At 36.7% G+C, this 17,088-nt stretch overlaps 1 protein-coding gene across 13 annotated transcripts in view; it reads right to left on the reverse strand.

Annotated features, from left to right (window-relative positions):
• Window positions 1-17,088, reverse strand: part of SEMA4D (semaphorin 4D) — an 87,681-nt gene that overhangs the window by 26,446 nt on the left and 44,147 nt on the right. For 12 of the 13 annotated variants that reach the window (XR_001552068.2, XM_015849350.2, XM_015849349.2 and 9 more), the window contains exons 2-8: window positions 12,857-12,920; window positions 9,126-9,518; window positions 6,943-7,088; window positions 5,995-6,057; window positions 2,482-2,580; window positions 1,163-1,256; window positions 134-247 (exon numbers count right to left, since the gene is read on the reverse strand). Coding sequence is in view for 12 of the 13 variants with exons in the window: in XM_015849350.2 (XP_015704836.1) it covers window positions 134-247; window positions 1,163-1,256; window positions 2,482-2,580; window positions 5,995-6,057; window positions 6,943-7,088; window positions 9,126-9,219 (610 nt within the window). In the remaining variant the exon portion in view is untranslated. The remainder of the gene's footprint in view (window positions 1-133; window positions 248-1,162; window positions 1,257-2,481; window positions 2,581-5,994; window positions 6,058-6,942; window positions 7,089-9,125; window positions 9,519-12,856; window positions 12,921-17,088) is intronic. The other variant, XM_015849345.2, reaches the window with a different exon arrangement.

The following is a 17,088-nucleotide window of genomic DNA, read 5'->3' on the forward strand; positions in this document are numbered from 1 at the left end:
CAAAAGTCACCCTCTTTGAGACAGTGAACAACTGCTCCTTACCTCAAAAAAGAAGCTCAAAGTCTTTGTCTGACTTTGTGACACTGAAGAAAGAAACAATGATTTGATCTGCTGTGCTCTCACACCCACTTACCATTAAGCCACGGTATTGCATACTCTGTTCTCAGAGGACTCTGCTGAGAGTTCCGTGAAATAATAGGTTCACTTCCCAAGAAATTGTAAGAAGTCCCAGAATAAAGCTCTTCATCTTTAAAACAAAATCAAATATTTTAAACTTTCTTATGCACTGTTTACCAAAAAAGATATATAAATATTTTGAGAGACTATGTTAGCTTAAACTTCTCACAAGAAAAGATAAACAAAAATTCCCTCTCAGTTGCTCCAGACACGTCTTCTATGTTTCTACTGACCATTCTCAGAGCTAACAATTTTACAATTTGTTTATTTCTCCAACACAAGCACCTGGCCAAAGTCAGCACTGTTTCCACTATACCTTAACACTTTCTATATAAACGTTATGTTCATGTATCAAAATGCATCTATGAATTGCCACAGAAGTTTTTGAACTAACTGCTTTTCTCTTTTTATGTACCACCATGATTCCAACTAAACTTAAGAATTTAAAGAACAACATAGTGAGTGAGCTCTTTTTCTTGTTTCCTAGTGACATTTTTCATATTACTCTAAGCTTCTCTTTTATGATCTTGTGACACTATGATAGAGCTATCAACTCTGGTTTTATCCGTCAACATTTAGTAGTCTAACCATGTGGTAATGTAGTTGCAATACATAACTCACTTTTCTGTTCCATTTCACCATGTCTTCAGGAAAGTTAAAAATTCCACTTGTTAAAGTCATTTAGATTACTGTAAATGGTACTACATAGGCAGTCAAAGCACATTTACACTATCTGGACTAAAGCACTTGAAAATTACTACCTTGAAAGCTGTTGTTTTAAAAGTTGCTTCCAGAACAACCTGAAGTTTTCCTATGTTCTACTTATAAGAAACACATTAACTTTGAACTCATGAGTACTTTTTATATCTACTTACATGCACAGTAAAGATTTAGAAACCATCTTAATACTGAAAGGCTGGAGAACAATAGTGGAGAAGGCTGAATATTTATACATCGCAATGAAGTATGCAAAGACAGAACTTACCAACCATAACAGACGTGTAGCTTTGAGCAGGATCAAATGGGCATCTACCTTTACCATCTTCATTCTTACCTTCGAGCTCGAACATAATTAAATTCTGCAAAAAATTAAGTTGAAAACCACATGCCAACCATCTGTACCCTTTCTTTCTACTAACTTAATCATGTAAAGGTAACTAAAAACCAACCAGTAACATACCAGTAACTTTCAGTGAAATACCTACTTTCCCAAGTTTATAAAACAGATAGGAGTTTTCAGAAAACAACTAAGAAGAAAAGGAAATTGAGGGAAGTAGGAACAAAGAACAGACAAAAAGTTAAATCCAGGCAAAGAAGGAGAAACATAGGAAAGAGACATCTGCAAAAGAAAAAAAAAAAAAAAACCAACAAAAACCAACCAAACAATATGGAAGGCGGAGAAATTAAGATGATGAAAGGCAAGAACTTGCAATTATTAAATTAGCTTGCACAAAATTTGTCAGTTTTACAAACTCAGAACGCTTTCTGAAGTGCACTTAGCAATTTTTGAAACTGTTGAATTTGTTAGATAGCGTATAACTTAGACGTATTTTTCAAAAACAACAGAATGACTGCTACTTCATAAAACCATTAAAAATCAAGGGAATAAGGATCAGAAAGATGATTGAGAGCTGAAGCAACAATACTGGGAAAATAATCACTTATGCTGCATAATGAAGACACTGGAGTCTAAGGACAGTGACTTCTGGTAATGTTCCAGGGCTACTGGCAGAAAAACTCAGAGGCAGGGGAGACAAAAAAGAGCAAAGTTGAACATAATTACAACAACTCTGAATTTCAGAATCATAAAGAGACACAGTGAGGAGAACAACAGAAGATTAAGCAATGAAAAAAGGGAGTTTTGATCTTAAGCCAAGACTTCATTCTGAAGCAGTCAGAATTACAAAACTATGGCACTGCCAGAAGCAGAGACAAGACAAGCAGAGACAGGAATATTAAAAATTTCAGAGAGATTCAGCACTGGATGGTCACAAAGAATGTCATTTCAGTTTCAGGGAGTACTTCTATGCTAATGTAAAATACACAGAGAACTACAAAAAGTAACGAAAGAGTAAATCTGCTGATAACCAAGCTGAATCAATAATTCAGAGTTTTCAAAAAGGAGCAGTGTAGTTTATTTCTGTACTCTAATTATCACCGTGAGAGACTGTCATGAATATTTCAGAAGCTATGACAAGCACTGGAATTGCAATGCTATTTGGGAAAAAAAGATTAACTCATTGTTTAGATGAGCTGCTTTTTTGTTGAAGTTTTTACTGGGTCACAAAATCTACATACTCTTACCAGGTAATCACAAGTTGGTTGAAATGCATTAGTACCACACACATAAAGAAAAGTGTCGTTTAGCTGCTGTAGGACACGCACATAGTTACGGCACTCAGTCTGTAATAAAGGATGAGAAAAGGACAGGTCTGATAAACCACAGCTCTACATTCCAACAAAAATAAACAAAAGTGCTGTCAACTCTCCTGTTGCTGCTATTCATGCCACATTGTGACAGTAAGGAGTTTGAACAAAGCTTTGAAAAAAGGATGCTAAAAAGCAAGCATGCCCAACCTGCAGCCTGCTTGCAGTCCAGCACAGCTTGCTCTGCAACCCACACCCTGCTACCACACCTTCACGGCGTCAGCTTTGCCCCACCAACTGCTCCAGCACAGGACATGGGCAGGGCACAGTGCAGCGCTGAGAAATAATATGGCACTATGCTTAATTGCAAAGAAACTGTGTCAGTTTTTGAACATTAAATTTGAAAACACACTACATGCAGAAATGGTGCCAAATCTGATGCACATCAAAGAAGGTATCACCAAGACAAAACAGTGGAACTGAAAGAAAGTCTGTCACCTCAACCAAGTATTTTGTAAGAAGTTAAAATTCAAACTGACTCTGTTTCAAAAGTTAGTTAGGTGGTAGCAGATTTGACTGGGAAAAAAAAATCAAAGTCATTTCCTCATGGTGACTCTTAGTTAAGCAATGCATGGAAAGCATGGCAGATATAATGTGTCCTTATAAAAAAAATGGATTTCAGAAAAATCAGTTTACCTCACCAGACGGTAGCCAGGTGAACTAAAGAAACTGGAAAATATACTGGAAGAAATTTAGAGTAAAGACACTAATTTCAAACTTTATGCTTTGATACTTTATGCTTTAGCAAAAGATGGCTACAAATATGGCTCACCTTGCCATTTTCATTAGAAGTATTGATAACAAATATTAATGGAACGGAAAAAATGACTTCTTTGGTGCTATTAGAAGACACAACTAAATCTCTTGGCTTGTATGAAGCAATAAAAGAAACATATTAAAACCATTTCCTTTAATGAATATATCTTGTGTAGCTATTGATGGCATTCCAGCAATAGTTAGTGAAAAAAGAGGGACTTATAAGATTAACAGAAGATGATGAAATTGCCACTGACAATTCACATTTGCTGAAACATCACTGCACTGCACATCAACAAAATTCACATGACAAAGCTTTAAAAACTGATAATATTGTGCAAATCATCATCAAAGCTGTGAATTTCATAAAGTCCAAGGGACTGAATCATCACCAATTCCAGGAGTTCCTTAAAAGTATGGATGCTGATTATGGGGACATTATTTACTTTTCTGAGTGGCTAATTTGGTGTAAGATGATTAAAAAAAAACTTCACGATTTGCAAAATAAAATCTAGTCCCTTGTGGAATCAAAATTAAGTTTGTGCCATAATGCTAAGATGAAAAATGGTTCACAGATATAGCATTTTTGATGGATTTGTTCACTCATTTAACTGGGTAAAACACGTGCCTTGAAGGTGAAAAATCAACTTATCTATGCTGTCTGTGCTGTTTCAGACAGTAACAGTGTTTGAAAGGAAAAATTACAGCAAGCCCAAGTTACAGCAAATACTTTCATGCATTTTGATACATTGGCTAAACACAGTCCTATGCAGCCATCCTTTTTTCTTTTTTCTTTTTTTTTTTAACTGTATCATATACTTTATATATGGCCCACAACAATTCCCTTTTGTTCTCCGAGGCCCAGAGTAGTCAAATGGTTGGACATCCATGCCATAAGAATTCCAAACTACAATGACAAACACTGTAAACATGCACTCAGTGGAGAAAAACAGTATCATCAACATCCCTTAATTCTCTCTGCTACACAGCTAGGTTCCAACACTGTACTGCAGTTCCATAAACTATTTAAGCAAGTATAACCATTGTCCTTACTCTTCACTCTTATGAGACAAACCAAGTATTTCTCTAACTGTGTGGTGGGTTGGGGATGGAAGAAAACTGGAGACAAAAAGAACAAAACAAGTTTTCCGCCAGATTAGTTTCTTGAACAGAAGTGTAAATTGTTTTTTGCTAGCACTACATAATATAGTGAAGATAGGTGAGGGAGAGGACTGCCCATTTTAGTATAAGAAATAGCAGTGATTGTTTAATACTTATAACACTTGAAACAACTGCACTTTGCAAGACATTATGGCTACAGCATAATCATAGCTAGTAATAAATCCTGAGTACAATGGAGAAAAAGCACTGCTGGGAATAAGCGTAACATAGTGAAACCTGCTTATCTAAGGGCAGAAAAAAAATAGGAAGAACATTCTGGAGTTCTGAGAGAGCTAAGGCAAAGTACCTACTTACAGACTCTACCATTCTTTCCAATCCACCATCAATAATCTCTGAAAAGGACCTGTGCATACCTAGACATGCCTGCAAAAGTGATGAAGGTGCACGTATGATGAGTCACATCATATACACCCATCATGACTGTATATAATTATTGCTACCAACCTCAGTCAAACCTGGAGAATAAAGTAATCAGAATGCATCAGGAAGAGCCAAAGAGGAAGAGGAACTGGTCCTCAACAGCCCATCACACCTTGTGTTAGGCAGATAAATTGCCTTGATGGCTCTCAGTTCAAGTGAAAAAGGGAGGGAAACATACTACACCTCAGATGAGTCTGCGGGTGCACCTGGAGTTTTATAGTCAATGTGCAACAAAGAAATTGGAGATGTGAGGCGCACATGTCAAAACTCTCTAATTGGATAGCTGCACTACTTTTTGCACATGCAGTCTTCTGAACCCTGCACTTTCAAAACCATGATGAAAGCCTGACCATGAATCTTGCCAAGTAAACCCCTAGTCTGCAATACTATTAAGCCAGTGGCACAACACAAAGGGAAAGGCACAACCACCTAAGGCCAATCACCATAAATAAACTACCTCTAAAGAAAGGCAGTATGCACAAGGCAGCCCGTGCCAGCGGTCCTGGAGGGGTCTGAGGCTGCCAAAAACCCTGAGGGAGCCCAGTGTCTGAGTTGCCTGCACTGCCACATAGATTGGGCTGCTCAAGCACTGGCGAGCTGTCTGAGCAGACAGACCAGCAAGGAGCACACCTGCTTAGCATCACAAAAATGTATGCAGTTAGTGAAAAATGCACTGGTGGAAAAACAGTGGCCTTGAAAATAAACCCTTCATCCTAAAGCAAAGCAGGTAAAATTAGCAGTCATTCAGGTGGTATCAATTAGCTCAGTAAAAGTAATGATGGTTTATTAATATAATGGAAAAAATTATTATACTAGGCACATAAGAATGTTCTCAGTTTCAAACAAGTTTCAACAGCAAGAATTAATGAACTAAGAATTACAAGAGAACTAACTTTAGTTTCCAAAGCATGAGTTAATTAAATAATATAGGTGATCTGAAGACTTTAATTTCAAATACTCAGAACCCTTCTTCTTTATAATCTCTCCTCCTACAAGAAATGTCAATCTTTCTTCAGATTCAATAGAACATACCTGTTCTGATTTGCCCTTGACTGCACATTTAGTCCTTTTATCTTCAGTCACCTTCCAGTGCAACTAGCAAAAAACAAGCAACAAAAAGTTGTATTCAGAACACTTTAAGGCAAATGCAGTAAATTCAGACTTTGCACAATGCACAAAACAAACAATTTTAATATTTGTGTCTGCATTATTTATAATTAATTTTCTCAGTAGCTTTCAAAGGCTTAAAGCTATTCTTTTCAGAAAAAATGATGCTTTCAAATGAATGGGTCATCAGAGAGTGCAGAACCACTGCTAGCATCTTCTGGGTTCATTATAATCCTTCTTTTCCAATTAATGAATATCTTCATTAACATATTCATTAGGGAAATGCAAGTGTAATTGTTTTAGTTATTTCTTATTAAATTTGCATTAAAAAGAAGAAGAAAAAAAAAACACGTAAAAACCTTACTGGACCAACTTATATTTTATGTTAAAGAATAACTTTCACAGCTATATCCACTCAAAGTAGCAACTGAAAACCAAGTTTTATATGCATGCAAAATTTCCTATCACCATCCCTAAACATTTTGTTCCGATTAAAAATCAAGACTATCTTTCAAAACGTCCTGGTTGGGAATCCACACCATGTCTCTAGGCACCGGTCTGTGTTGTGGATGAGTAAGAAGCTTGAGAAGAACTTGGGGTAACACAATCACATCAGCAGATTTCTGCATGGGTCAACCCACTCAGAGAAGAGTCAGAACATCCAAAGTATCTCTGTAGGTAAGCTAATGCCTAGTGAACTGGATTGTATCTCTCTGTGCCATCACATGTGTGCAGGCACCACTCAAAACATCAAACAGAAGCAGAAACCTAAGGCGTAAGACCCTCATCTCAAGCACAGCTCTACTGATAACAGAAAATGAAGTGACTGGAAGTATGATTTTCATATGGAGGATAATGTATTTAAATGCATACCTCATGCTGTTTTTCAGCAATATTCACTGCATTTAATGCAAAGATAACTTCTCTGGCTCCCACATATAAAACATCTCTGTCCTCTCTTAACAGCAAGGTTGAGTAGTTTGACACTCCAGTTTCATGAAAATGTATTAGTTGTACCTCTGTTGAAATGAAAATAGCAGGACATGGAGAAACATGATCACCTTGGGTCAAGTTTATGGGTCATTAATCTAAATTGCCTAAAAGCCTTTGACTATCTTTGAAAGCAACAAAGCTTACTTTGGACAACACACATAACAGTTGATATATATACCCCTGGAAGCTTCATTCAGCACAAACAGCAGCTCCCATCACTGACGTTAAAATCAATGGTCCCTACTTTCTAGTTCAATTTCAAATGCCTACAAATTTCCTCCTGCAATGATCCCTGTAACTCATGTCTTCCTTCATTTTCTCCAGTCATTAATTCTTCCTTTTTCTAACCTCCTATTCACACATCTACTGTCAGTTCTTTCCTCACCCTCTACCTTCCACATACTGTGGAAAATTTAATTCACCACATGAATTCAGCCTCCCCGGACAAGTCTAACCAATAATCCTGCACCAAGAAAGAAGACATTTCAAATACTACCCCAGCAGAAAGACACAACCTACAAAGGAACCATATACACAATGCAAACAAGGTGATTTTCGAACGGAGACTGGAAATAATTGCACAGAACAGAAAGGAATAAGGGAGAATCAAAATAAAAAGGAAGAAGACAGAAGAAAGATGGAGGCATGAGGGAAAGAGACATGCAAACTGAAACAGAACCACTTGGAGAAAGATGGCAGAATTATTAATAAACAGGTTTATTCTGCACGTACGACTGTTATAGAAAAGAAACTGAAATTTGGGGTGACAGACTTTGTAATGGAGACTACCACGCGGTTAATTCAGTTTCATTTTTAATGGTCAGGCAGAAAACATACTACTACTCCCAGTTCTAACACAAAAAATGGCACCTTTTTATCTTTAGAACTCTGGGAAACATTTATTTTAAATTAGATTCGTATGTGTGCATTTTAAAATCTTTCACTTCACAGGAAAATCTTTTCCGAATGGATGACCTGGTTCAGGCAATTCTACCTGTTTACTCCTCCAATGATCTAAAATTTCACTTCTATTCAAAGCTTCTCATACTTGAATACAATACTATCAATAAGCAGGAAAAACAGGAAAAGTATATCCTACAGCCATCTCATGAAACAGCTATTTATGTTCTTAACCTCCATTTATCTTTTCCTGTAGTGTGACTCTTCAGCATTTAGCATTTTTATTTAAGGCATCTTCTTCATGACACGCATATATTTATTTGGTTACAGCATTCCAGGGTGCCTAATCTTAATCAACAGTAAAAGCACAATTCGAAGAATCTTTTAAGAGCTAAAATATCCATGATGCATGAAAATGCAGGAGGAAAAAAAAAAAGAGAAGTTCAACAACAGCAAGTGACTACTTCACAGCCTGTGCTCCAGAGTTCTCTTCAGGTGTAGGCTGAACAATTAAACCAAAAGCCTACAAGAGTATCTGATCCTTCATTGCTTCATTGGCCACCTCCTGCTAACTGCATTGGGAGGTTACAACTACTTGCTGCAACTTCCAAGTACAGCAAAGGAAGGGGTCTGTGGAAAAAGCTACAAAGGTTAAACTCCAGGCATCACAGAACACTACCAGAAGAGGACTTAATGTTTCTTTCCTTCACTGGATGATTTACCTAGTGCTCAAGACAATTCAGCATCATCATTCACCTCACCACGATAAAGCATTTAAAAAAAAAAATTAAAAAAAATAGCTGGTGAGGTACATTTTGTTACATATGTTCAGACCTAAAGTCTAAATAACTTATTAAAACAAAATAGCTGTTGAGTTTTTCTCTTGGAGCAAGATTCAGCTACAAGATCCTCCATCTGAGAAATTTCAATCCAAAACTCCTCTTTTAAAAAGTGACACTTCACAACTGTTTGCAGGATATGCAATCGGTCAGCTCAGTGCCCAAGTGACTTATGAACATTCTGGTCTGAAGCACTACAGATAGGCTGAGCAAAACCAGAAACATCTGACCAAACTTCCTGCAAGCAGGCTGGAAGAACAAACATAAAAAATCCTGATGTTGTTGCAGTGCCCCACATTACACTAAGGAAGTTTCTCTTCTTACCTCTGTGCTCCCAAATGATTCTTGGTACTGGACCAAATGCCACTGCCAATTCCAGCAAAACAGCCCAAACTGAATAAAAATCAAGCTGAGCCATCTTCAGTTCCCTTGCTCCTTGAGAATCCCTGGATAACTGCAGCAGGTAGTGTTTCTTTAGCAAAAGAAATGCAAATTCCAGGGAGTGTTAGAGACCAGGCATTTCAGAGTTTGAGAGCACTGCAGAAGGACTGTTCCAGTCTGCTTTGTAAGTATTTATTTTCAGCAGATCACTTCTTCAAGGGGACACACAATTTCCGGGACGCTGAATACAGACTACCCACACTCTCCACAGGCTGCAGAGCTGCTGAGAAGCGCCACTGAAAGCATTCTTCAAATTCATTGAAGAAATAAATGATGCTGTGGAGAGAGGAGGGGAGCAAGAAGTAGAATAGAAAACAGAGGATTGCCAGAAATAGCATATTGCATACACTGATCTTGCAGTACTTCTACAGCTGTCTACATTGGTTAATTTGGATTAAGAGTTCATAGGTGAAAATAAAATCCTTCAAAACACTCCACAGATTACATGGCAAAAAAGCAGTTAACATAAGCATTCACTTCAATCCAGAATCTGTAGTATAAATATTTTGAGCTTATGTTTGATGCTCAAAATTCGATTCCAATGTACATATTTTCTTACTTAAAAAAGTGAGGCAAAAAAAAATCACCTTCTGTTGTAAATACTCAAATAAAGATCAAATAAATCACTAGGACTGATTTCAGAGAGCAAATAACATAAGAAATGTAGCTTAATGCTAAATGCTATTTAAATATACCTGCCCCAGCTCACATTCTCAGGATCTTATGAACCGAACTGTCATTTTTAGCCGTGTCTTTTTATGCACTTGGTGCAGGGAGTAGAAAGAAAAAAAGTACAAATCCATCAGAAGCGTTTACATCTGTTTTGATATATTTGATAAATACAACTTCGTATTTGGTAAATACAATTCGCTCAAGCAAAGCAGTTTATTTTTTTATTATCATTATTTAATTCTCGATTTGGTTCAGATCTATTATAATGGAAAATATACCCAAAAAAAATCGTTTTTCAACTCACTGTAATTTCAGTTAATTTAACTAGGTTTGTTTGTCTTGTACCTTTCCTGTTTATTGCCACAGCCAAGCAACTGTGTTTCTCTATCTAACTTGTTAAGACCATGAATATGAATTACAGAAATACCACGCACATTGTGATGCCGATAGTCTTACAGTTAAGTATCTAGAGAAGAAACAGCAGTTAAATGATTACTTTGAAGGCAGCCTAGTAATCTTATTTTAATGGAAACGTCAGGGGAAAAACGGCAGTTGGAAGAAAGAATTCTAGGACATTATTAGGGGCTTAAGAAATCTTCTTTGTGAACAATTCTTTGTCTTCCCAATGCCATGGTTATAATTCTAGCCTAGCTCATCTATCTCTGGAGAAGCAAAATGGCAATAAAACACATGGTACTACCTTCTGAAGAAGACAAAATACCTGGCTGAGTTAGTGCTTACTCTGCTGTGGGCCAGGGAATTTCTCAAAGAAGAAATATCTCATTTCATATATAAGTTTGCAAGACAGAGCCTTTTCATATTATTAAGTTTGCAAGGAATTTATTTGCTGATCTAAGGTAAAGTTTTGCATATTAAAAGAGGGGTGTAACACACCAGAGTGCCGAATCATGCAAGATGTTCTTACGCCTCCTAGTTTAAATAGTGATTAAAATGCTCTCAGGACCCTGTCCTTTAATTTAGCTTTCAATTTAATTACTCCTCCTCTTCTCCTCCTTCACTGTGCTGAAAATTATCTGGAATAACTCCTTAATTCACATCCACTAGGAAGTCACCCATGATCTACTATGAAACTGTTTTTATGTAACACAAGGGGCAGAAGGAACAAAAAGCACACCTCCATAGGTGTTCACTGTCTTTGAATTGAGTACTTTGCAGTTTTGGAAAGTTTGACACATAATGCTTTAGGTTTTATAATAAAATATAAGCGGCAATTGCATTTATTAAGTAATGCAAAAACAAACTTGAAAAGCTTAGTTAAATAATTCAACTCTAATTAAAGTGACTACAAGTCTACTTTTTTCTGTAAAATTGCTGAAAATTTTCTGAGATAAATTTAAATGAATCTCATTTTACCATTTTGCTCCTGTTTTTAACTGAACTTCTGTTTAAGTGGAGTAAAATAATCTGCACACCATGTGCATGAGTTTTCCATGTTTGTACTTATGGTGACTGAAAACATGCAACTGCAGTAAAAGCAACAATTAACAGAGCTCCTCTCAGTTTGGCAGAGCACTGCTGTAAACAGAGAGCTGTGAACATTCCTGTTGACACACACAACTAGTGCAAAGGCATAGAAAAAGGAATAGAGAAGCTCCTGCTTTCAAAGGACAGAAAATAGGAAAAAAAAATGAAACTGTTGGAAAAATTTCAGAATAAGGACCTGCTAGCAGGGAATAAACAATGTGAAATACTAGTATAAATTCAGAAAGCAGAGAGTTGCTATTTTGACTGTTTCTGAGACAGAAAAACATCTACCTCACATGAGTGGGCATCAAAGGAATACTTAACAGACTGATTGGAAATAAAGTGTTCTGGTCCACCTTCTGGAAAAAAAAAACAAAATACAAAAAACACACCACAAAACAGGCTCTGCAATGGGAGAAGTTGAGAAACCAGTATCAGGGAACAAGACTGCCATCTTTTCCATCCGCCACAGAGAACACAGAAGCAAAGTACACCACAGAGTTGTATGTGGAAAATAGTGTCATCTTTTACAGGTGTTAACTTCAGAAACTTTTATCACTATTGCATCAACTGACTAATGAATATTGCATTAATAAAATGCAATACCAAACAACAAGAAGTCAGTGCATTCTCCTCAGCCAACACTGCAAAGCTGCACTCAGGTCTGCAACCGATACCTGGGATACTTGCACAATCCACATGAATTTTGGAACTTCCAAGACAGGAAATCAGGAAATGCCTGATTTTGTAACCCCGATTTTGAAAGTGTTTTTTTGTTTTGTTTTGTTTTGTTTTGTTTTGGGGGTTTTTTTGTTTGTTTTGGTTTTTTTTCTTTTAATAAGTACTTAGTTATACTGTGCAACACTTAAATTCTGTTCGGTACTACTCAAAGTGTTAGATGGATCTTTTATGTTCTTGACAAAGCCATAAACTGCATGGTCAGCTTCTACATAATTTCTTCTTAGACTTATGGGTCTGAGTCAACCAGTCAAAATTATTTAAAGATGTTAATGGCAAACAGTGGTACTCTCAAAGGCACCTGAATGTCCATATCAGCTGTTCTTGTTGGTTTTTTTGTTTGTTTGTTTCTAATTAAAACTATACAGGATGTCCAGCAATGCTTTCAAAGATACAGTTGTCTCTGAAAGCAAGGCCACTACCCCTCTGATTCAATCTGCAATCCTGAACAAGACCTTTAAGTAATAACTAACACACAGCTTAGAATACATTTTGTTCTTAGGTGAAAAATGTCCCTTTAACAATGAATTTCTTGAAAAATATTTCAATCTCAAATGGAACAGAATAATAAATCAAGCTTTTTATAAAATAATTCATGTTTGCTATACAAAAGAAGATACTAGTCTTCCTGCTTGTGAGTATCCTATGAGTACAACATATGTAACATCTACTAAGAACCACACAGCAAGCAGGGAGAGGATAACCGCATTTTACCATACCTGGCACTTCTTGGAAACTCCTGCTCAACCCTGGAACTGTGGAGTCATCAGAAATCCGTCTCTTCTGCAAGAGGTAATATACAGAATTTGACATTAGCACCACATAAAACCAAAGTGCCATTTTTGCTACGGGAATTATAATAAAACCTCCCCCAGAATTTTGCTTTCATTTCCCAGATTCTCTTTAAGAGACTGTTTCCAATAGAGACAAGAACTGATATATCTGTATCCAATAAACCAAGATACTGCACTTAATAAAAATCAATAAAAGAAAAAAAAAAAATTACTAAGCAGTCCTGGTAAAAAGCACATGCGTCAGCCCTTTCCAAACTCAGTCTGTTCCCCTTCTCTTACATCCACCTGGACAAAATTGTTCAGCATTTGTTTGTGGTAGCAATTATTGATTCTGGTAAGCACCTGGGACCTCTCTTACACTGTGACTGAAAGTATAAATAATGTTCTATAAATTCAGACTCCAGCAGTTAGAAAAACAATTAGCTTTATCAAATCCACACACGGCAATTTCAACACTCTCCTGCATTACCAAACTGCTCTTTACATGAGCTCAGAGCAAGAAAATATGGATACCTTTAAAAAAAACTAGTGTGTTCATACTTGTAGGGTTAGTGTCATTAAATGCTATTCACCACAGTTCCCATTTGGATTTTTAACACTAGAAGGGTTCTTGCCCATCTGAATAGGAAGGGAGCACATCTGAAACAGTTGCTGCTGTACATCTGAAAGCTCAATTCTGGATCCAGAGGATTACACTTCAAGGCAGACAATACAAAAGGCTCAAAAAGAAATAGACCAGAACAAAATTACAGGAAGCTGAGACAAATATTACAGGTCTAAAAGGAATGGTGGAGACTATACAACGTATTATCAAAACCACAGTGTCTGCCCCATCCTTCAACAATATACATACATTTTGTGATGGCCAGTACACTAGCAATTCCAAACGGCTACATCAAACCTACTTTTGATAGAGAAAAATGTCTTCTTTCAGTAATTAAAAATCTTTTTAGGTTACAGAAAGGGACATCTCTGATTCTTTCACTACAATATTTTTTGGACAAGATATCCCATGGAAATTTGTTCCCTACCTGTGCTATTTCCCAGTAGATATTTTTCACATGCACTAGAAGCAAATAAGCAACTTTTTTATTGTTGCTGTAAATGCAACTGCCTGCCTTTCATTTTGCTTGAGAAAAAAAAACAAAAAACAGCAATAATAGGCTGAATCATTCTGGAAATTACGAAGCTTTTCTTAGGCTGGCTCACATCTGATCATCACTCTGGCTGTACAGAAGTGGGGCTGAAATTTGTAAAAACGGCCACTTGCCGTGGTGATTATTGTTAACTTTGATTTTTAGATCCCAGCATGCTTCCTCACATCTTATTGCTTCGAGTGCAAACATACCCATTTCAGCTGTAGGTACACTAAAAGGGGAACAAAATTATCTTTTGCTCTCCTTAGAGATAATGTCTAATATACTGTGGCTTTTACAAACATTTTAATTATAATGTAGGTCTCACATCTAAGTAAATAGTTATAAGTAGATGTCAAATTGCTCCAAAAAAAACAAAAAAAATTTTTTTTTGGCAGCAAATCAGCTGGCCAGAAGACTTCAGCAACTCTTAAAATGGCTCACCAAGAAGCAAGCAGCTTCAAGTTTCTGAGCTGAGATCAGCAACTTGGGGGAGCTGAAAGCTGTACAAAGGATGGGCACGTGGACAAACCCCAGTCCAGGAAGCCCCAGATCTCCACAGAGGTGGGAAAAGTGGTAGGCAGCTGCAAAGACATGAAGGCTGCCATGCCTCAGCTCCAAAACTCAGCCCCTCATGAACACTTCATTCCTCCTCAGGGCTTTCCCTCTTGACAAGGGGGATGGAAGGAAATGCCTGCACTTATCTGGTGGGGGTCAAGGGTGTTTTTTAATTGTTGTTTTTTTTAAATACAGAAGCACACAGATTCAGGGCCTGGAGTGAGGGTAGCTAAATGCAGATGTCTGCAGTACAAGTAGATTTGATTCTTTGATCAGGTCTCTGTTGGCTACCTGTTTGGACACCTGTCGTCATGCAACACAAATAAGTAACCAGTCACAGACTGTCAAAAGGCATAATTACACATTTTAATTCAACCAGTACTTGAATACTAAATTAACATTCATGTAAGTAATTGAAGTTTTCAGGCACTCCGCAGATCTTCTCATTTGACCCAGATCTCTCATCTGAACAGGTACTGAAAGAACTCCCTAGCAACCTTAAATGTTGTCAGATTTTAAGGGTGAAATCCATACTTCAGTGTAAGTTTGAGGAAAAGACCTCATTCTTCTAGTAACGATTACTTATGGTTGGGAGAAAAGTACATGGACAACAAAAAAATGTTACACCATGAAAAGCTCATTATTTTGACAACTGTGACTAAGTCCTCCAAGATTAAAGAAAACACCTACTAGATTATAAATGAAAGACAACCTGGAACATATTAAGTAGAATAACATGACAGTCACCTTAAGCAAAATTCACATGAAAGAGCTTCAATCTTTTGCATATCCATGCATATATAGACACACACATATATATATACATACATGCATGCATACATAATTATTTCTTTGAGGATTTTCTTCTAATCTGTCAAACTCCAAAACATACTAACGTGTCGCAGTGTACTTCTGACTGCCACTTGCACAGAAAAAAATAACTTGTACTATTTCCTTCTGCATACCAGCTACCATCCAAATCAGAAGTATTTAGTCAATCCTTTATTTGGGCTTGCTCCTTATGTAGATACAAGAAAAACTAACTGAGAAAAAAGAAGGAAGGAAACAAAAGAAAACTTTCTAAGCACTCAGAAAACTCTCTCAGAGACCACGAAGGCAAACGTTAACTTTGGGAATATTTGCTTTTTTACAGTATCATTTACCCATCTAGCAAAACTGTTTCCAGATCAAGATCTTGATGACTGCAAGTTAGCATTTGCTTCTCAAATCTAGTCAGCCACAACCTATTTGCACTCTAGGGGTTTTAGAAAACTATTTTTACAGTTGTACAGAAGCCACAGGTTAAGCAGGCAAGTGGCTATGAATAATTACAGCCACGTACACTGTTCATGTACAGCATGCTAAAAATGTTCTTGTGGCTATTTTGTGTGACGTTAGAGTTTTAAAATAAAATTACACGAAATGATAAGTTAGATAACAAATTTAAAAACAGTAACCGCTATTTCAGTAACAGGTTATTTGACATACCAGAACTCTTCTTAAGTCTCAGTCATTTTAATTTAGCCGAAGCTAGACTGCGACAGTCAGCTTCCTCCTCACCGTCCTAACTCTTCTTGAATCTCACAAGCACCGTCAACTTTCCCAATGTTACAATCTTATCCAAACATTAACTCAGGACTATTCTAGCAAAATTTTAATCAAGAGTATACTGGTGGTTCTGAATCAGATTCCAGGGTACCAAAATTACATCTCTGAAAGACCAAGAGTCACAGAGCACTAGAGAAAAGGAAAGAGGAAGCAAAACTGCATGTAGATAATAGCAGATTATGAGCATTTAGACTGAACTTAAAGCCACCATTTTATGGTGCTGTAGAATTTACGTGAACTCACAAGGTATATTTGCTTAGCAAAGCAGCATTAGAATATTTTAAATGTTCAATACACAATGTACTCTTTGCAGAGGAAAGATCACTGGAAGCGTATCAGTCACACTTGCAAAAAGATCAGTTTAAAAAATAAAATGAAAAACAAGAAACAAAAAGAAGCTACAACCTCTGCTTCGTGGATGCCTTATATGGAAGTGCTTCTCAGTATTAATCAGAGAAGTGAATGTCATTAGTTTCCATATCCGCTATAACAAAAAAGCTAAAATCAACATGATTTAATTTAACATGTAACTTTAATAGCTTAGATTGTATGTTCTGTCTTCTTTCAAACATTTATTACTCAAATACTCCATTTGATTTCCTCATATTTTTTATAAAAGATGCTCTATCCACTATTATAAGCAACAGTCTAAATATACTCAAGAGCACTACCTGAATACTGAGACCACAAAATACACAAGTGGTGCTTCCAAAATGTTTTCCACTAAGCAGTTTTCATCACTTCACAATTTTCTTCTCCCTTCTTTTGAGAAATGTGTGGATTCTTAACAAAATTGAAGGCAATAAGAAGATGAATCTTCAAAGCATAAAGAACAGAAGCTTTCAAAACAGTTTC

Source organism: Coturnix japonica, chromosome Z (genome assembly GCF_001577835.2).
Source record: "Coturnix japonica isolate 7356 chromosome Z, Coturnix japonica 2.1, whole genome shotgun sequence".
Taxonomy (NCBI): domain Eukaryota; kingdom Metazoa; phylum Chordata; class Aves; order Galliformes; family Phasianidae; genus Coturnix; species Coturnix japonica.